This window comes from Setaria italica, chromosome IV, assembly GCF_000263155.2.
Source record: "Setaria italica strain Yugu1 chromosome IV, Setaria_italica_v2.0, whole genome shotgun sequence".
Classification (NCBI taxonomy): domain Eukaryota; kingdom Viridiplantae; phylum Streptophyta; class Magnoliopsida; order Poales; family Poaceae; genus Setaria; species Setaria italica.
The window spans coordinates 39524033-39544961 of NC_028453.1; the positions used below are offsets into that span (position 1 = coordinate 39524033).

Sequence of the window (20929 nt, forward strand, 5' to 3'; positions counted from 1 at the left end):
TGGAAAAAGGCACCTTTATGAGATCTCAAATTTAGGTAATGACACGTTCTAACCACCACCAAATTTATGACCCATCAACTCACATAGACGAATGCTCAACAAAACATAGCAGCATGAGACTACATTACAAGGATGTCACCAGTTGTTAACTTCATGAACATTCTAAGGGCTATGAACATGATATTCCACGTCAGGGTATTCCTTCATAATCCCGCACATCTTCTGTCCATCTTCACTTGGTGAATTGGAAATTCTCATGGTCAATCTCCTAAGCGCTGGTGCGGATCGGAGTATAAGTTCTAGGAAATCAACTTCATCGTCTTCTCCTTGCAAGCCATGAATTTCTACAACCTCAAGATTAGGCAAAGAGATGTTTTCAATTCTCCAGTTGCTAGACTGTTCACAGGGGCAATTTACTGGGCACGGCACTCCTCCCTGAAAGGAAGTTGGAGTAAGATCAGTAGCCGCTCTTTCAAATTCAGCACCCAATCACAAAACAAACTGAAGTCTTTGTCAAGACAGACCTTCAATGTCAACTCCTTCAGCACCAGAGCCGCAATGTCAATTCGGGTGAAGCCAGTATTTTTTGGTTTCCAAGTTAAGCTCCTCAAGCGATGCTGAGTGAACCATCATTGTGCCAACCTCTACGAGGTGATACATGTTCAGGACCCGCAAGGATGGGCAGAGGGGGAGCAGGGCTCCGATGTCGATGCCACGGCAATCGCTCAGGGAAAGGCTCTTGAGTGCAGTGAACTCTCCGGACAGTGGAGGCAAAAGATGGAAACCCATCACTTCAAGAGCAAGGGAGGATGTGCGGTCGAAGCAAGGCAGCTCAATGGGATCGTCTTCCAAAGTGAGGTGGTTCCACACATGGAACATGAGTTTCTCCGGCACCAGCCTTGTGGCAGCACGGAGAAGCAATGAGACCTGGGCACCCCGTTTAACCTTCCACAGTGATGTTGAGGAGGTCAAGCCTGGGATGGGTGACCTTGGCAAGCACAGCTTCCAACATGCGGGGCTTGACAAACCCAAAAGTTAACTCAGGAAGCTCAATCCAGAGGCCATGCCAGCTACGGCAGACCGCTCCGACGCACGCAGCTCTTTCGGCATGCTTGAGACGGACGAGCACTTGGAGGAGCAGGTCCTTAGGGAGGCTGTCGATCCTGTCATCTGAGCCGCGCAGGCGCTGGCGGTGATGGTGACCTCCCTGTGGCACCGTCAGTGGGGAGACTAAGTGACGGCCGGATCGAAGCCGCATGTCTCGCTTCAGAAGCCTAGCTGCGAAGCAAACAAAGATGTGGAGGATGAGCTAATTGCAAAACAATTAGTAGAGGAAACACCGAAATGCATGCATTCAGAGAATAGGAAAAGGGTATTGTTTCTCAGTGGCAATTGGCAAATATGCGAGATTGTGGCTGCTAATAACAAAAGTTACATGCTATATCCTCTTACCAATATATATAACTTTCAGGAAAATGCGCCAGCTTCCAATGAGTGCAGCAGCCCACTCTCCTGCAATCGCCTTGAAGGAGATGCAGCACCACAATTAAAATGTTTGTTTGAGACAGGCAGATAGAAATAACAATGCTTACAAGAAGGATATTGGATTTAAATTAATATCATAATGTGTTGATCATAGTTACTTGAATCGATGGAACTAGAAAAGTTTCAGCAGCAAGACACATACCTATCAAGGCATGTGAACTGTCTCTCCCCTCCCTCCCTCCCTACCTATCAACCAGCTACCTTAATCAAACAACAGAACACAAATTGGCCATAATCCCCAAATAAAAAAGCTAACAGTCCACAAATCAAACCCAGCAAGTAGACCACAAATCACAGGCAACAAGACCAACACGCCTAAAATTGAACCAAAGCAGACAATAAATCGAACCAATACGACCACATGCCATTCAATGTAGTAGGTATTTCCACTAAAAGCAGCAGCTAAAATACGTTCAGAACTTCACATTCTAATATACCTACCATATGGCAACAAACTCAAATGCTCAGCATAAATACGCAACGGAAAAAAGAAGAGGAATTAACGGTCAGGTTATGGACATAAGAACAAAACACAAGCTGCTACAAGACATCATCTTATTTTCCCAGACTAACAGCCACCTAAGGTTGCTTGCGCATCCAAAATAATTCAATGCCATTGTATGGTGCCAGAGTGGAACTCCATGCTAACACATCCAGCACTTCAAGTTAAAGTAATAAAATATCCATTCTACTGACAGTTGATGTCGGCCCAGGCACTTAGCCTAAGAGAAGCTACAGGAGTTGAACTGAAACATGAATCAACCAGAGCATATCAAGAAGATCAACATATTGACTAGCACAGCTCTACAAAGTTCAATCCTGATAGGTCCCTGATGTTACAAAGCTACAATTGTATTATCAACGCCAGCCCTAGCCCCTGACCTGTAGTGATTGGACCGGTGACTACATATTTGTTTTATACAGTAGAGGAAACATTAAACTATACAACTAACCGGTGACTGCATATTTCTTTTACAAATATTGAATTACTGAATGCATGCCAATATAATTGCTACCTAGACTTTTTTTCTATTCTATAGCTCTTACTAGCTACAAACTAGTTAGTAATTGGCAATTTTTGCTTACAGAGGAATTTATTGTACATTTCGATCCTATCATATATTTTATTAAAAATGAATGAACAATGTCCTTATCACTCTGTATGCCCCTTCTCTCGACTTTTGAAGCTTCAGCTGGAGGAATGTACTAATCTTGAAGCCTGATGCACTGAAATGTATGCCATGCCTTCAGTATGTGAAATAATTACTATTGTAATGCTATAATGCTTGGATACATTATATAAGCTGGATGTGTCGTCAATAAATGAATTTATTAGTACCAAACTGAAAGGAAGTGCCATTTTGTTTATCTGACTACTTCATAGATAGCTACAGGGGCATTTCTTGCTTGCCCTGAGCTCCCAACTACATTACAGGATCATCCCCACTATATAAGCTGGATGTGTCATCAGTATATTGACAATACTGGTATTGACTAAGCTCAAGGCAGCCAAAGGACAAAGGACTGAACTGACGCCTAACTTTCTTCTCCCCATGTACTACATATATGCATCAAAGTTTGCATATATAACGAGAGTGACTAATCCACTTAGGCAATATGAAATTATACGTGATTTCTGATGTGTTCTTCCGTTTAACCACATGATCATGAGCTTCACCCTATACCGCTGAAACCGGCAAGCAGTAGTACGGTCTCTCACACCAAATCAAGCTCCCCGAAACGGAGCCAGAGCTGAACCAAACAAAAGGAAAGCTAGCTGCAAACCAACACGTTTTTCCCCCGCGGTCTTTCATCGAACATATTGCGTGCACAGACTCGGAGGAGCTCACCTGAGCCTGGACGGGAGACCCTGAGGAGGTCCGCTCGACGTCGGGGCACGCTGGAAGGCATCGGAGCTGAGGCAGTTGTCAAGAGTGCGCGGCGTCGAGAGGACGCGACGGAGGGAGCAGGCGGCGGTCCCCGCGGCGGGGGAGGTGCAGCGACGGGGCGGCGTCCGGAGCTGCGTGGTCCGGCGCGGCGGGGCGCGGCGGGAGGCTTCGGGGCCGGCGTGGATACGCGTCGGCGGGCGGACCCGCGGCGAAATGGGCGGGGAGGCACGGCGGCGAGTTAGGGTGGCGCGGCAGACGGTGGGCGAGTCTGGGCGGCGCGGCGGCACGGTGGGCGGGCGGGGCCCGAAAAAATTAGGAAAAAGTTGAAATTACTTTTTAAGTGTAGTTAAACTATATTTTTTTCAATTTACCCTAAACTATACTACTCGGTTCAATTTATTCCATAATACAATTTCTTCTCTTTTCCCATACACAAGGTGAATTTTAATTCGAGACTTTGCATGGTGGTGGACATCATAATCTATATTAAAAAATATTTTATGAATTTTTCATTATCATTTTTTATATAATCGTATGTCAAGGAAAAAATTATTACTAAATATCCTACCTATCAAATAATGATAAAAAATTCATTATATATTTTTCTAATATGTCCTGTGATGTTTGCTACCATCTTGCAAAATTTGAACTTAAGGTTCCACCTGTGCATGGAGAAAAAAAAACAAATAGTGTTAAGGGGTAAATTGAACCAAATGGTATAGTTTATGGGGCAAACGGAATCAAAAAATATTTTAGAGGTTTATCCACATTTTAGTTATACTTAAGGGGAGTAATTTGGACTTTTTCAAAAAAATTAAGAGAGATTTCAATATTTGGTGAGGAAGGGAGGCCCTTATCGACGGGGCTATCAGAAGATAGATAGGAGAGACACTTATAAGCCCATTAGGCCCATCTTTTTTCTCCCTTCTTCTTCCCCGTCGGTTCACCACCCCCACCGCCTCCTCCACCAGCCCCGGCCAGCGGCTGCCGCGCCGCCCGCCCGCCGGCCACCACCGCCCTCCACCCCGCCCTTCCTAACCCGACGTCGCTCATGACCCCCGCCGCCGGCCACCACCCACCGGATATCTAGCCCCGCTCGGCCGGCAACGCTCCTAAGCCGCCTTGTCCTTGCCACCAGCCAAATCGCTGCCACCGCCCGACCTGCCGCCTCCGCCGCCCTCCTCCTCCTTCCCTAAGGCCGGTGACCATTAGAGACCCCGAAACCCGGACCCCTAACCCTAACCCTAAATACCGCCGGCCTCGACCACCGCCCGCGGCCCGCCGGCGAGCCGCCCCGCCCACCTCCCGCCCCTCCGGCGAGCTACCTCCTTCCCCAACCTTAAAGATTCACGAATCTTAAAGATTGGAAGATTCAACCTCTTCCTACCTTTCGGAAGATGGATAGGTTTTCAGCTCGTCGACGCCTCTCTCGGTGGATTGGACAAGGCCTAAGAGCCAGATTGAGCAGAGAGACCAATAATTGGTCAAACCATGGTGTCTCTTGACACGTATTCATGCTGTGGCGAACAGATCAGTTTGACTTAGGGGAGTCTGTTCAACCTAGCCCAATCCAGTCATCTAGGCACCCAATCACTTACTTCGATAAAGAACAAGACACGAGTCGTCCTGACCTGACAGCCAAGATTTTTTTTTTCCGAACACATGTCTTGCACACGTATTTCACTAGAGGAAAGCAATTAAGTTACATCGTCGTCTCACTGAGCAGCGCTGGCAGGCACAAAGCATGGTAAAGGGAAAATTACATAATAACTGCTTGGCGACCAACATTAGTTGGCTGTAGCAGGTCTGATATGTGTGCAGTGCAGTTTGAACTGGAGTAGAATTCAAACGATGAAAAACGCGTGCATTTCTTTCCTTTCAAATCGCCCATGAGGTAAGGACAAGGCGGCACTAGCAGTGATGTACTCCCTGCTAATCAAACGCTGTGGTGGGTGATTAGACGGGGAATCAAATGAAGTGGGCAGGAAGGGTGTGCCATGGAGATCGCGTGCACGGTGGGTTCCAACGAGGACAAAGACTGAGCTGAAGCTTCCCTTCATATGTTGGCACCTTTCTCCACGTCCTTTCCCTTGTTTCTTTCTTCCCCCTCTGGATGAACTGTGCAAATGATAGTTGTAGGCAAAGTCCATCTGGACTTCGGATCATGCGGTGTAGCTCTAGGTAGCTTCTAACATACAGCTTACACAGTTACACAGGCAGGTACTGAAAGTCCAACACTCTGTATGAGCAAGAATTGCTAGCTGCTGCCAGCCAACCAAATTTTGAGGTCAGGCTACAATCCTAAAAGATTACATGTCTAAAGCCAAATTTGTATGTCAGGCCACGATCCTAAAAGATTACATGTCTACTATTTGACCGGAAACTGATTTACAATGCTTTTCACATGGAAGGGCCAGCATGGAGGCGAAGAAGGGCATGGACGAGGTACCTTAGTGTGATCTTTAGACTCTAGTGCAAGACCAAGCCATCATGATTCTTAGGCAACTCTTAAGCTCAAGCACATCACTAAATTACCCGGATATCACATCACAAGATAGTGTATACGTCAAGTAGGTAGGTATGCAACGTTTGCGTATGCGTAATCCATATGATCTCGGTCTTATAAGACTGGTAACTTGTGTACAGATGTGAAGGTTTACAGGGAACATGGTTCGGAGCTTGGTTCTTGCAAAACAGAAAGGCCAGCCAGAAGAATAAGAACATACACACATACTGTACCTGCCAGATTTGTATCCCATGAGATAGAATTACAACACTATGCCACATGACTGAAGCGGCGCCTCACAGACTGTAGATACAATGGACCTCCCAAGGAGCCTCATCAATTTTTACACAAGTATGGAATTATCACTTGTCTTCTATCTCAACAGCCTCCTGCTTACAGGTGGTGCAAGTCCTGGGATGTTGGGAATGTCCTTGTTGTGTGGGTTTACAATCTGCCAATGGAACAGTATGAACATCATTCAGCAACAGTCACTATAACCAAATTAGCCTGAAAATCATGTATGTATGTTTTGTTGTCATATCTGATGTTCTGTATTGGCTATTTGACTTTTTTCTTAGCCGTTACATGGCAATACAATTCCTGTCAGACCCTGCTCCAAATCTCTTCATGGTCTCTAACATTCTTCCTGTTTTGGGGGGATGGGTATCTAAGGTTTCTGAATTAGTCTACATGTGTATTATTTATTCACATAGAAGTAAGAAAGGTACTGGATGCAGTTTACACAATGAACAGGTAGTTTGGCGCACAGATGGTTGGATGGTCTGGTATTCTAGCTTTGTTATCTCCATATTTCTTCACTAGTGTGTTAGTATTCCAATCCCAGCAGAGCGATGACAATTATGACCTCTACTTGACCCACTTCCTTTCCCACAGGAACAAAGGGACCTTTGAGGACGAATTCATTTTCCACTGACTTCTGTAAACTTCACATCAAACCAAAAAGGCAAAAAGGATAATGTGATAAAATCATGTAAAAGAGGGCTCTAGCTGTAGAATTTCCAAGTCATTTTGGTCGAGTCATGTCACAATATCAGTTAGATCATTGAAGTAATATGCCAAAGTAATACACAAACAGTTGAGTTTGCAAATCTCTGAAGAAGCTGAGCACTCACCTTAACAATAATTACTGCTATGACTCCAGCAACAATGAGAAAAAGCATGGCCATGATGCATCGGTCAGTTGCAACCTGTTTTAAAAGAAGTGAGATAGATGAGAATAGAGTTGACAAATAAAATAAAGAACTTGTGTTGTGAGATGAACTTACCTGTCTACCGATTTCTTTCACCAATTTAGATGCCTTTTTAATGGAGAAATGGATAGAGTCCAGCTCATTAACAACTCTGCTCATTTGCTCTGTCTGATGAAGATAAAATAACCAAAAGTGACTTTTCTTACCTTGATTGAACAGTATAACATGACAATTGGCTGCTTCTGAAAAATAAGAAAAGTGACTTGCCTGTGCTTTCAGAGCAGCTGAAGTTTCTGTGCCTACATTGATGGTCTCTTGGACAGTCTACAAAATAGACAGCAAAACAGTGTCAAGAAGCAATGAAGTGTGAAAAGGCCACTGCTATGAGGGCATTAGCACATCAATTTGTTGAAGACTTTGAGAGTCCACTACAATAAATTGTTCTGTGGAAGCTCAAATCATTGAGAAATTGATATATTGAGGACTTCAGCAGTAGACTCAATTCCAAACTTAGCACAAAGCATCAAGGCTTGAGAGAAAAAGGCTTATCTATATCTTTATAAATAACAGCTCATGTTTCCTCGCCTTCAACCAAAGAAAAAAGGAACAGTGAAGATGAAGAGGGGCAACAAAAACAGCAAAGCCAGCATCTTAGCATCACAACAAGAAACAAAGATGTTTGGTAGGATCATATGGGGATGCAAAAGTTATCTCTCTGGGAGCAGATTTCTCAACTATTTAACACAAGAGTGCAAGGTCAACAGGTGTTCCTAAGAGCATGATGGTAGAAGCTTAGATGTCGGTCATAAATAAAAAATAACCTGTTTAGATCGCGCGATAGCTTGATCAGTTTCATTCATTAGTTGATTGCCTTGATCCATTAACTGCTGGTTTGTCATATCTGAGATAAAAAAAAACTGCTCAGTATATCCATGGCGCTGATGTCAGAGGCTTGTTTCTTTCAAAGTTTCAATTTGTAAAGATAACAACAAAAAGGAAATGGGTTTTTCTAATATGTCCTTAGTTTTTGAACCGAGATCATACTATGTACACGGTACACCTATAGGGGCTTGTGATATTGTCACTTACTTGATGCCAACAGGACATTTTCTTCACCATAGCCATCTTCAACACTAGGACCATCAAAAAGATCAATTCGCTTATTTCCACTTGCATGTCTGCAATCCAAATGATCTTTGATGTAAGTATCATGAAATGTTACCAAAACTAGAGATGCATTCTTCAAAGTTTCTGAGAAAAATAATTATGATGTAGTGAGATAGGTCAAAACTCACTGTTTCTTAAGAGCAACATAAGAGTTTAATTCTTTGATCTGCAAAACAACACAAACTTCGGTTTAGTGAAAGTTAGAGAATCAGACCAAGGGGTAAAATTCACATTGACTGGAACAGTTTTCAGTAATAATACCATCGACTGCTTTCTGTCATGCAGCATTTTTGCAGTATCCGGATCAGTACGCCCTGCCTCGTCTTTGCTAACTCGCTCAAAGTCTTTGATAAGTCTAGAAAACCGCATAAAAGCAAACTGTCAGCTATCATGAAGCTACTAACATCAGAATTAAGAAATCAGATATCTGTTTTCCTGCTAACTATTGTTTGGCCCCCATTATTGTGATTCAAAATACAGAAATTGCAGGTAGTCGTGAGCAGCAGAAATACTGGAACCAGGCGTACACAGTGCAGTGTATTGGTTAAGAGATACAGAAATGATTGCTACGGAGAAAAACTAAATTGATGTGGGTGTGAGGTAAGCAGAGGCGGACTGCCACTTCTCTACTCATGCCAAGAATGGTATTTGTGTTTAGCCTTTCCATCTGCCATATTATATGAAGGGGAATGTTGCTAAAAGCTACATAGAAGGGGGGGGGGGGGGGGGGTGTTGAAAGAGACTGACTAACCTTTTACAATCTCGCATCTTATCAGTAAGCTCTTCAAGCTGTCTACTGCGGCGGTTGGCATCCTTGATCTTGTCCAACTTCTGGAATCCATTCCTGCAGCCAAATTAAGCAACGCGTCAGTTCAACAACATCATGCTACCATTTCTACAGAGCGCAAGTAGTAGTCCCGCAGACATCAGGGGAAAAAACAATTTTTTTCCCCACTACAGACCAATAATTTGGTCTCCAAATTTGTCCTCCAGTCGCGAAATCGCAGCAAGCAAACTGAGATCTAACGACCATTCGCGGGCGACGCAAGCAAACTACAAACACCCCAAATCACAGCAAGCGGAATGGTTTGAGATTACTGCAATGCGCGGAGGATATCGCCGATCTGTCCGTCGATCTCGGCCAGCTCCTCGTTGACCGACGCCAAATCCATGTCCTCCTCCTCCTGGGCAACCACACCAGCAACCGAGCCCCACAGGGGAAAGCGAAATCCAAACAGAAAGCAGGATCAGGCCCCCCGTCCCCTCGAGGTCCCAGCCCTGCCCCACGAGAGCCGGATCGATGGGGCCGGCGGCGGCGCGCGGCGGGAGGGGGCCCAATGCTGGTGCGGCGGGGAGCCCGGTTGGATTCGCCGGGCGCAGATCGAGGAGGGTCGATCCCGCGCCCGGTGTGGGGGGAGGCGGAGGCCAAGGCGGTGGTGGACTCCGACAGCGCCGGTCGGAGGCACGCCGCTCCTGCTTGGCCTTTTTGTTTGGTTTTGCTTTCGCTTCACGGAGGATCTTCCTCGTTGGATTCACATCGTCCTTTTGATCACTAGGTTTTGTTTGCCATGTCCGTACGATCGTCATCCAATGCTCCGGATCAGCTCGTCGCTTCAAGCACCCCCATGGCAAAAAGGTTGTTGAACTTTCCTAGAGAAATGGTTATTTGAGCCATGCAAATTCAAGCATGTCAGCAGCACTGGAAATGAGGGAACTAGTGCTTGCTTGTGAAGGAAATAGTTTGAATTCGGTAGGATTCGCTATGAGATTCTTCTTATAAGAAAACTGGTGTACTGTTTATAATATGCAAAAAGGTGCACGTAAAAGATAGAAGTGGTTGTGGAAATTATCGGTGTGTTTGGTTTGACAGCTTATCTGGGTTAGTATTGCTCGAAATCATGATTTAGGACCCATCCCACGATAAAATCCGAACACGCTATATATAAATAAGCATTATCTCTTTATAAGTTTTTGCAACGTTGATGAGAACATTACCTAAATTGTGAGAAAGTATCTTGTGATCCATTAAGAGAAAAGAGAAATGATGGTTCTCACCTTCTTTTTTTTGTTAGTTTGGTGCCATTAACTTGTGATATTTGTTTTACAAGGATGAACATGGTTGTTGGTAGGTCCCAACTCCCAAACCAGCCTAGCATGAGCTTAGACCAAACACCCTGATATTCTGGGGTATCCCTTGACTATTGTAAAACTAGTCAGCATGAAATGATCTTTTATCCTGATCAATGCAATCATTCTCATAGCAGCTCCTACGTCGGTGTCCAGGATTTGGGTGAACTTAATACATAAATGCTGATATATCTAGATTTATTTGTGCATAACTTTACTTATCAATATTTTATCTATTTCAGTGAAAACCATGTTAAATTCGTCATTCCCGAACTCACGAGCCAGGACCGATTCAACAAGGGCCAGCACCTTCTTTATATCCGTCCGTAGCCACGAATCAATGACGTCTAAACTCTGAAGTGATTTAACTTGTTGCGTATAAAAGATCTAACTTTTACAAACCATTACTACTAAATAAAATATTTGAAATTGTTCAAACAAAATTTGTGTAGCCACCCACTTTTTAGTGTTCATGTGTCATTGACTTATTGCCTCGTGAATACTGAGGAATTTTAAGGTGCTTGAAAATAATGATAACTGTTGTTGGTGAGGCCAGATTCAATGGTTAAATACTAAAAGTAAGTAATAGGAATTTGATTGTGGACCGGTACCTAAAAATAGATAGGCCAGGAACCCGTTTCGAAATTAATTGGAAGGGTAAATTTGGGAAGGCAATAACCATGATTTTTAAAGCGGTAAGGCGAGGTGAGGCGACACGCCACTGCTCAGACACCTAGGTACTTGTGGCGTGAGGCGAGGCGACACTTTACACACCCATATACACATACATCTACCTGTAAAAGAAAAAGAAAAACAAAGAACCAGTGAACCTAATGGAAACAAGGCCCATCAAATCAACCTAACCCAAGTCAGCCCAACTCCCCTAGGCTCCCAGCCTCCCACCAGCCACCACCTTGCCCGCCCACCTCAGCCACCACCGCCCACCCCTACCTCCTTTGCCGCCGCAGGCCGTTCGCGCCACGGCCACGGGCTCTCTCCGTCTGGTCGAGGACTGCCACAGGCTGCCTCAATCACGCACCGCACGATGCAAGACCAGAGGAGGAGGAGGAAGGACAGGAGGAGGCGGCGCGGCTCCGTCCCCGGTGGCGCAGCACTGAATTCGGCGGTCAAGGTGACGGATTGTTAAGCGACACCGACGCCCAGACTTTTTTACCGGCTGGACGCCGACGCCTTAATAACTCAATCTTCGTTGTCACAAAAGGATTCGTCGGGCCTTTGACGCTGGCATCGCAGCTCTTGGCCAGGGCTCCTCACCACGATATCTATGGCTACTCAATTCTTAATTCCCAATCGCTGCCGCCGGTGCCCCATCGTGCAGATCGCGGAGCTCCAGCGGTCGGCATTGTAGGCAATATGGCCCTCGGGCGGCGCCATGGTGAACTAGTTGTTCACGAGGAGGAGATGGCCGCCTACGACGAAGTCCTCGTCCGAGTGCCGCCTTGGAGATGGCGAGGGTGCTTGTTGTGGCCTCAGAATCGTCGATGCCTTCATTGCCTTCATTGCCGTTGCTTGCGGGCTCTTGTTACCCTGATGTACATATTAGCTGCTGCTACTGGAAAGTTGCCTTCATATCCCTCGATGATTGTTCATTGATTGCTTAAAAGTGATGATTGGTCTGGGTATTTGTGCAATGAAATGGCAACAACATATAATTGTTCATGTGAAAACAAAGTTTATGGGATTTGTAATGAATACACTGAGTTTCAGATTTTAGCCTTCCATTCACGTAGGAAAGCAAATAAGGGAGTCTGCACTTGCATGCACTTCAGCTCTCGATTGCCAAGGGTGCAATTGGTTCGCTGCACCCCCGCGTCCTGGCTCCCCACATGCGACCTCCGTACGATTGGTTTCCTAAGCTCGTTGCTGAACCTAGCCCGCGGCGTGCTAGCGTGCAAAAAGGCACCTGAAGCCTGGCTCCCGGGACGCGGCCCGACCCTTCGTTTCCTCGGAGCCAGCCTCCCGTGGTACGCGGTGGACCGCGTGGGTGCATGCACGGCGGTCAAAACTACTATGCGCGTGCTGCAATCAGAGCAACCAAACAGCGGCTCTGTCTGGCTATCTGGCCAGGATGCATGCTGCTATCCAATCAAAGCTCCCTCGCATCAACTCAGCCAGGCTAGCGGGAGCCTGGTTCCTGGAAACGAGCCAGGCTCGGCAGAAAAGGAAACCAATCAAGCCCAAATGGTTTGGAGCGTTGGAGAAAATAGCTGCTATTTCCACTGCTCACATTCGCAGAATTTTTCCTCTTATTGTTCTTCAGAAACTGAGTTCAATTTTGTGCTTGTCCGCACGTTGCATGGATCGCTGGATTGCCACCGGTTCACTGCATGGTTGGATCACGTATTGGCTTGTGTACAGTACAATTCATTTGTGAAGTCTGCATATAGATGCCTACAAACTAGTTGGAAGGCTGCATCCTTTTGAAGTCCCGTCAGAACGAAGCCTTGGCCGGCGCCAGGAAACTCCGGTGCGCCGGCGTGGTGTGCTTTGATGCAGATGGAGAAAGGGCGCCTGGGAATCGGTGGATGGGCGGAAGGGGGGTGCAGCCCGCCAGCAGCGAGCGTGGATCGGCAGTCGGAGGGAGGATTCCGGTTAAGGGGGCTGTTTGATACCAGTTTAGCAGGTCACATCGGATGTTCGAATGCTAATTAGGAGGATTAAATATGATCTAATTATAAAACTAATTGCATAAATGGAGTCTAATTGGCGAGACGAATATATTAAACGTAATTAAACCATCATTAGCAAATGCTTACTGTAGCACCACATTGTCAAATCATGGACTAATTAGGTTTAATAGATTCATCTCGCGAATTAGACTTCATCTGTATAATTAGTTCTTATATTTAATACTCCTAATTAGTATCAAACATCCGATATGATATGTGCTAAATTTTAACAGCCTGCATCCAAACATGCCCTAAGGACGGAGGAACCTCTTGTTCCCCTCAAGCACCTTAACAAACCTCCAAACCTTTCTTCTAAAATTCATGAGATCATGATTTAGGGAGTGTTTGGATACCCTGATTAAACTTTAGTTCCTATCACATCGGATGTTTGCACACTAATTATGAGTATTAAATATGATCTAATGATAAAACTAATTGCATAAATAAGGGCAGAATCTATTAAGCCTAATTAGTTCATGATTAGCTCATGTGATGCTACAATAAACATGTGTTAATTATAGATTAATTAGATTTAATAGATTTATCTCGCGAATTAGACCTGTATATGCAGTGAATTTTATCATTAATCTATGCTTAATATTTCTAATCAGTGACAAACATGCCCCTTAAATTCTTTTAAACAAAGTTGATCCTGCCTCGAGCATGTACCATCAAAACAGGAAAACGAGACATCAATTTATTTTTCCATTTCTCTGTTCCATCCACAGTCCGCCGTCGGCACTTCGCAGCCACTCAAACCCCATCAACAAAACGGCGCCAAACTCCAGGCACCTGACGACGACCATCTCCGCGGCTCCGCCATGAAGCACCTCCTCCTCCCCTCCCCTCTCCCGTTCCTCCTCCACCGCCCATCCAAGCCGCTTCTCCTCCACCCTCGCCGCCGCCTCGGCTTCATCTCCCCCGCCGCATCCGGCGGCAGCTCCGGCGAACCCGCCTCATCGGAGCCCGCCACGGACACCGTCACCCAGCCCTCTCCACCGGCCGCCGCTGCCCCCTCCAGCGCCAAGCCCACCGGCATCAAGAACCGCCTCAAGGCGAGGAACCAGGCCCGCCGGTTCCAGCTGGATGCCCCGCCGGAGGAGGTGACGCCGAAGAAGAAAGCTACGGTGGCGGCGCCGCGGAGGGAGAAGCAGCGGGAGCGGAAGGAGTGGGAGGAGATGAGCCTGCCCGAGAAGGCCGTGGAGCTGTACGTCGGGGAGAAGGGGCTCCTCTTCTGGCTCAACAAGTTCGCCTACGCCTCCATCTTCATCATGGTCGGCGCCTGGATCCTGTTCCGCTTCGTCGGCCCGTCCCTCGGCTTCTACCAGCTCGACGCCCCGCCGCTGCCGCCGACCGCCGTGTTCGGCGGCTCGCCGTGAGACGGGTGAGAGCGTCGGCTGGGTGTTCTTGCAGAGTGGAGCGCTATCTAGGTAGCTTAGCGTAGTGGATAAGATATATGGAAAAAGATTGAGGAAGAAGAGGATGCAAATAGCTTTTCAAAAAAAAAAAGAGAGAGAAGAGGATGCAAATTTAAGAAAACGTGGCTTGATTGCTTCGACAATGTGTGCCTTGTTATCATAATCGGAGGATTGGATTGAATTGTGCAGTTTTTGAGTAGAAGTTTCGATCTTTCTTCCTGGCAGTTGATAATTGTGGATGCACAGAGCTTGTAGCTTCAAGGCACAGCACTTCCTAGTTCTTACCGCATCCTGAATTTCTGATTTATGTATGCAAAAGTAATTAATTCGGTTGCTTTGGGTACGATGCTTCAGGACGAGTTTGAGAAATTGAAATCACAAAGTCATTCTGCTGTCATACTTAATTTCGGTATGCTTTGGGTACAATGCGTCATGATGAGTCTAAGAAATTGAGATCAAAAGGTCATTCTGCTGTCATTCTTCTCAGGAAAACACAGAAAAAAAACTTCTGAAATAATTTTGAAATCAAGATCCCATTACGGACAGCAAATGGACAGTGATTCCTACTGATTTCTATTGTCTTGTACAAATCTCTGAATGCTTCCATGCTAACACAACACTATATAACTCATTGATCAGTTTGACACCTGCACTTCAATAGCATCTACTAACTGGTGATAATATAGTCAGAAGAATAAGGATACAGTCGAATCGTGTTAATTTTCAAAAAAAAAACAGTCGAATAGTAGCGGAATCTACATAGGTCAGTTAGAAAGAAATCGAGCGATCGATGGAATCATGACAGGGATTGTGCAACTGAGGAGGATGAGACGAGGCCGGAGAGCAAGCCGACGATGAGCGCGCTGTTGTACGTCGTCGCCTCGTTCTGCCTCACGTTCTCCCTGTCGTCGATGAACGAGTCGTTCTTGAACGGTCCGCCAACCAGCGCCCCCGTGGCGACGTTGGGGTTGGGCTTGGGCGACTTGAGCCACTCCTGGCCGTCGCAGCCGGTGTCGACGTCGGCGGGGATGGACGCGCCACGGTGGTGCACCCGCTGAGGGTAGCTGTCGCCAAAGCCGACGAGGTAGCTCAGCTTCATCGGATTGTCGCCAAGGACGTAATCAGCCTGCTCAAGGTTGATGTGAGAAATTGTGAATAGGCACAAGCATTTCTATGAAGGTTGATCATTTTCATGTCTGAAGATAGCCATTTCTCTGAACAGTGCCTGTTTTTGTGACACTGTTGACTGTTGAGGGTTGGTGGCAAGTGACATTGGAGTGTTACCTGGGACTTGGCGAATTTGCGAAGGTCTGCAGCCGTGAAGCTCTTCCCGCTGCAGGTCAGCTCCGTCTTCCCCGACGTCGACATGTAGTCGCTGTAAACGGCGGCAAGGAATGCGGAGGCAACAGGGTGCTGGAGGGAGTTCCATTCAGCTACATACAGCAACCCCCCTGCACAATTCCACATCGCATCAGATATCAGTCTGACCATTTAGCAGTTGCAGTTGTAATTTAACACGATAACGCAGTGCAGCAGTTGCTTGTTTGATCAATGGCACTGTTACAGTGACTGCAGATTCCATCAGTGAATAGTCTGTAACAGTTTTCTTTTCTGATGGTCTATGCCGATGTCACAGATAGTAACTGATGTCAACCTTCTGTTCTGAAAGCAGCCGTGTCCGACTCCGGCAGGAGAATGCACATGACGGCGTCGGCAGTGTCTTTGTAGGACCCAAGGCCTTCATCTTGTCCAACGTCAGATCCATCTGATGCAAAGAAGCTTACTCTTGACAAGAGAACCTACGATCAAATCAAAGGAAATTGTTGCAAAAATTTGAAAAAATCTTGACAAGAGAACCTCATGTCTCGAAATTCCATGAGCTGTTGTGCCACATTACCTCGGTGCCAGCACGCTTGTCGTCCCAGCTGAAGTACCTGGGGTTTCCCAGATCGGCGTACTCCTTGCCGTTCTTGCCGGTGGCGTAGCTCAGGTAGCTGTGGTTGCCGGTGGCGTGGTACAGCCAGCTCGCCGCCCACAGGAGCTCGTCCTGGTACGTCGTGGAATTGTAGTAGGCGCTGAGCTCCGGGAACGTCCGCGTGTAGGAGCCCCGGTACTTGTCGGCGAAGGCGAACAGCCGCTGGGCGTGGTCGAGGAGCGACGACGAGTACGTCCCGTTGATGGGCTTGTACACTAGCGAGGCCGCGGCCATGGCGGCTGCCGTCTCCGCCGCCACGTCGCTGCCGGGGGATTTCGTGGTGATCTTTGTCAGCGGCCTCTTCTCGGACATTGTCTCCGGACGTTCCCAGCACTTGTGGTCTGCTTTGGGGTCACCGACCTGATGATGGCCAGGACATCAAATCCATTTTCAGACTAGCAAAACTGGAAATCTTTCGTGACATGCACCGTTCTACATCTGAGTTTTGCTAGCCTCTTATCTTTTTTTTAATAAATAAGGCAGATTATATTAAAAACAAGGTGAAGCTCATGCTGAACGAAAACAACAAATGAAAAAATAACACAAATGTTGGTAGGTTGGATTGGATCATCAACACATGTTGCACCATGCGTCCACGCCATTGCACTCAACTTAACTTAACAACACAACCAGTTGGATTGGGACATCAACACGCGCCGAACTCAATTCATCTCAAGCAGATTTTACTCCGCCCGACAACGGTAGCAGAACCGAAGCCTTACCACAACACCCACTAACATTCACGCTCATGTAGTCGCTGAAACCTCCAGGCGTGACCCTGCGTCAACAGGAAATCGATAGAAGCAGACCGCATCGCACCGAGAAAACCACCCTCATGCAGGACCCTCCGTCGTAGTGTTGCTGCAACACCACACTCCACCTGACACGGTGATACCACTGAATCCGAACCTCTTGCAGGCTGCCTCGCAGTCGCCACCACGATAACACAACGCGCGGGGACCTCGCCACATCCGCCGTTGGACTCCACCTCACTCTCGTCGCCTCGAAGAAACACCGGACGTGGGGGTCTCGCCACGCCTGCCATAGTATTCCACGTCACGGATCCGTTTCTTTTGTTACCATCACGGTGGTGAGCAATGTTGCCCCGCTCCCCAAGATCTCCATCAATCAGCTAAGCCACCGCTGCAGGTCGACTTCGCCTCGTTGCTTCACCCGCGCACATAACCTCCATTGTTGTGCCAGCAAGCCAAAGAAGTCGCTTGCGCCGTCTTCCGACGATGTAACACACCGGATAGCCCAGCCAAGCTGAGCAACCCGCCGCGGTCCGCTGCAAGCCTAGTCGTCCCACAATACCATTGCCGCAAGCGCCGTTCTCCGACGCAGTCCCACGCTGCATTGACCATTGGCAAGCAACGCCAGCCGCCGCGGTCCGCTGAAAGCAGCCAAATCCAACAACCATGCGATAACCTCTTGCCGCCACCATAACTGCGATCGCCTCCACATGGGCTCGGCAAACACCTGTCCAGCTTGCCATGCGGCAGAATTGCCGCCACCGGCTGCGGCCGCCCATGACCCGTAATGCCACAAACCTAGTTAGGTCTACAGAGATGACGCCTCCAAGGAGGGCACGACGCCAATGGTGCCGCCGTTGCTCGTCTAGGATCTGGACAGGGTTTTCACCCAAAGAGCCCCATGCAACAGGGTTGTAGCTCCAACATGACGCTCCTAACGGGGAAAACAACGCCTTAGGGCGCCGCCGTCATCTCCACGAGCAAGAACGCCAGCGAGGGCTTTCGCCCAGAGCATCCTAACCCCTCATTGCACGCTCACTGCTTTGCACTCCCGGACCACAGCCACGACAGCACATCCGGGGCGGCGCCATCGCCGCGCCTCCATGCGCCACCGCTACACCATCATGCGCGTCGCCCGAGCTTCACCTTGAGGCATCGCAGCCCGCTCTGTGGACCCTAGCCAAACGTGCCACCGCGTCGACGTGGTCGCCTGCGCCGCCTAAGCCACAGGGCAACCTCCTTACCGGCCGTGGCCCACCACGCGCGACGTCCTCAATGACCGCGACGCGCCGGCGCACACGGCCACCGGGCCGCCTCCTCGCCGGCTGTGGCCCCCGCGCACGACATTCTCAACCGCCGCGCCACTCCAACACCGGCCAACACACCGCCACGCGCGTGCACAGGACGCACGCTGCTCCCGCCGAGCTGCCGCAGCACCACCTTCATTGCCGAAGTTGCCGAGTCCCCCCCCACCTCGTCGGCAACCGCTCCGCGTAGATCTGGCCCCGAGGGCGCTATATCCAGTCCTAGGATGCCGGATCTGCTGCCTTAGGCCACCGCCGTCGCCTCCATGGCCAGCGCCGCCGCATCGTTGACCAAGGGCAGAAGCGTCCCAGGTCAACAGTAGGAGCTCCCTGCCGCCTTCCTAGCGGGTTTCCGGTGCCCTGCTCTGGTGGCGGCGAGGTGGAGAGGGGGCCGTGAGGGGGGTGGCGGCGGTGGAGGGTGGGACACCGCTCGAGTCGCCCCTAGGGAGACCACGCGGGCCGAAATGTGGAGGAAATGGTGCTGAGGCAGCTTCTTGCTAGCCTCTTATCTATGTTCAGTGGTAAATTTTGCGTGATTGGATGCAATGAGTTCTTCGATCTAGGATCAAGTCAAGTGCAAGAAATTAGAAATGGCATATGCATTAAGGATTCAAACGTCACCAAACTGGCAGACAATGAGCCAACCGCACTGGAGATTGGAGAATATCAGAGGTGAAGCGATCAGAATGCAAGGTCACCTGGATGTACAGGACATCGTCGGAGGGGTGCGCATTGACGAGGAAATCCATGATCCAGCCCAGCGCGTCCATGGCGGCGTCGCGCTGCCCGGCGGCGCGCATGGCGTCGCCGTACTCGAGGACGGACCACGACAGCATGGTGCCGGTGAACGCCAGCGTGAAGCCGAACTTCATGTGGTCGCCGGCGTCGTACATCCCCTTGGAGAGGTCCAGCTTGGCCTCCTCGCCGTCGTCCAGCGCCGAGTCCCCTCGCCACGGGATCTCGTTGCGCACCAGCTTCCCGGCTTCATCGATCAAGATCGACATGCATTTTTAGATGGCATGCAGTTGGCAAGGGTCGATTCGATCGAGGAGATGGCGTGTCAATGGCACCTACATTTCTGGACCTGGAAGAACTGGAGCGCGACGGCGAGGGCCTCGGCGTACTTGGGGTCCGGCACGCCGGGGAGGGGGAAGACCTGGCCGCCGTTCCGGTAGCGGACGAAGACCACGGTGGCCGTGACCGCCAGCGCCACCAGCGTCAGCACCAGGAGCCAGCAGCAGCACCGCACGCTGCAGCCGCAGCACCGCGCCGCCATTGTTGATCGCTCTCTCGATCACGGAGCTCCCGCCGGAACCAGATTCAGAGGCGCGTCGCGGGAGTAACACGAACGGCGGCGGCCATCCGCGGCCGGCGATGACGATCCTTTCGTCGGTCGTCGCATCAACCGATAGAGAATTAAGCCTGGAAAAATTGCCCTGCGTCTCGAAGCGACCAACTAACTGCGCGGGCAGACGTGCCGCCGGCGATGGCGTCGTCGGTTGGTGTGCGGTGGTGGGGAGTTAGAGGCTGGCCATGACCGTCTCGCGCTCAGATCAGTTACTGTTGCTTTTTATGGGCACGCGAGAACGGCTTGCAGTTACGCCTGAAGTTTTGACACCTAGAAGAGTCAAGCACAAGTTTATCGACAAGGCACGCACGGTTAAGAATGAGTAAGATCCATCAAAGCGTATGCGTATCCAATTTGTGCCATGTATTCTACCATTTTCTTTCTTGTTAACACGTTTTTTTTGTCACTAGAGAAACTCTTTTTTTTTTTTGTCACTAGAGACACATCCATCGTCCACCTATGTCCACCTACCTCATGGTGGACCGACATATCTATCATCCACCTATGGAATAATTAGCTTGAAAGTACCTGAATTCAGTGTTTGCAATTTTGACAATTATTTTTTCAATGATGATATATTATTAAAATAGCCATCATCCGTTTTTTTAAAGTGCGCGTACGACATCTACATAAAGAAAAAGCTTACGCGGATAAATTTCTTTTTATATCTTCCTAACAACGTACTCCTTCCGTTCCAAATTGTAGGTTGTTTAACTTTTTTTTCATAAATATTATTATGCATCTATATATACACTATATCTAGATGCATATTAATATCTATGGATCTAGAAAAGTTAAAACGACCTACAATTTGGAATAGAGGGACTGTATCAAGCACTGCTCATTTATAATCCACCCGTTTCAAATTGTAGGTCGTTTTTCTTTTATAGGTTAATAGATATTTATATGTATTTAGATATACACTATATTTAGGTGCATAGCAAAAGCTATGCACCTAGAAAAGTTAAAACGAACTACAATTTAGGATGAAGGTAGT

The 20929-nt window shown here is 48.2% G+C and overlaps 3 protein-coding genes and 1 long non-coding RNA gene across 6 annotated transcripts; 1 reads left to right on the forward strand and 3 right to left on the reverse strand.

The window, feature by feature from the left end:
* Nucleotides 1–4359, reverse strand: LOC101755950. 2 transcript variants are annotated; one of them, XR_215115.3, is made up of 4 exons: nucleotides 3396–4359; nucleotides 1453–1522; nucleotides 525–1278; nucleotides 1–435 (listed from the first exon to the last, which is right to left on the reverse strand). It is a non-coding gene; the product is annotated as an uncharacterized LOC101755950 (long non-coding RNA). The 2 variants fall into 2 exon arrangements; XR_002677203.1 differs by lacking the exon at nucleotides 3396–4359 and adding an exon at nucleotides 1688–1705.
* Nucleotides 4360–6009: 1650 nt separating this feature from the next.
* On the reverse strand, nucleotides 6010–9843 carry LOC101756228 (novel plant SNARE 11). 2 transcript variants are annotated; one of them, XM_004966394.2, is made up of 10 exons: nucleotides 9417–9843; nucleotides 9070–9162; nucleotides 8580–8673; nucleotides 8447–8484; nucleotides 8241–8329; nucleotides 7973–8052; nucleotides 7419–7475; nucleotides 7227–7319; nucleotides 7074–7148; nucleotides 6010–6391 (listed from the first exon to the last, which is right to left on the reverse strand). In XM_004966394.2, exons 1-10 carry the CDS (start codon nucleotides 9488–9490, stop codon nucleotides 6314–6316), a joined length of 771 nt encoding a protein of 256 aa, XP_004966451.1. In that variant the 5' UTR covers nucleotides 9491–9843; the 3' UTR covers nucleotides 6010–6313. The 2 variants fall into 2 exon arrangements, with proteins under 2 accessions (XP_004966451.1, XP_012700499.1); XM_012845045.2 differs by lacking the exon at nucleotides 9417–9843 and adding an exon at nucleotides 9281–9408.
* Nucleotides 9844–13851: 4008 nt separating this feature from the next.
* LOC101757179 lies at nucleotides 13852–14897 on the forward strand. The gene has a single exon (XM_004966395.3). It carries the CDS (start codon nucleotides 13957–13959, stop codon nucleotides 14512–14514), a length of 558 nt encoding a protein of 185 aa, XP_004966452.1. The 5' UTR covers nucleotides 13852–13956; the 3' UTR covers nucleotides 14515–14897.
* Nucleotides 14898–15274: 377 nt separating this feature from the next.
* Nucleotides 15275–19860, reverse strand: LOC101757570 (endoglucanase 18). The gene is made up of 6 exons (XM_004966396.2): nucleotides 19659–19860; nucleotides 19283–19566; nucleotides 16451–16888; nucleotides 16208–16352; nucleotides 15838–16004; nucleotides 15275–15679 (listed from the first exon to the last, which is right to left on the reverse strand). The coding sequence occupies exons 1-6, from the start codon at nucleotides 19858–19860 to the stop codon at nucleotides 15350–15352; spliced, it is 1566 nt and encodes a 521-aa protein (XP_004966453.1). The 3' UTR covers nucleotides 15275–15349.
* Nucleotides 19861–20929: the final 1069 nt, after the last annotated feature.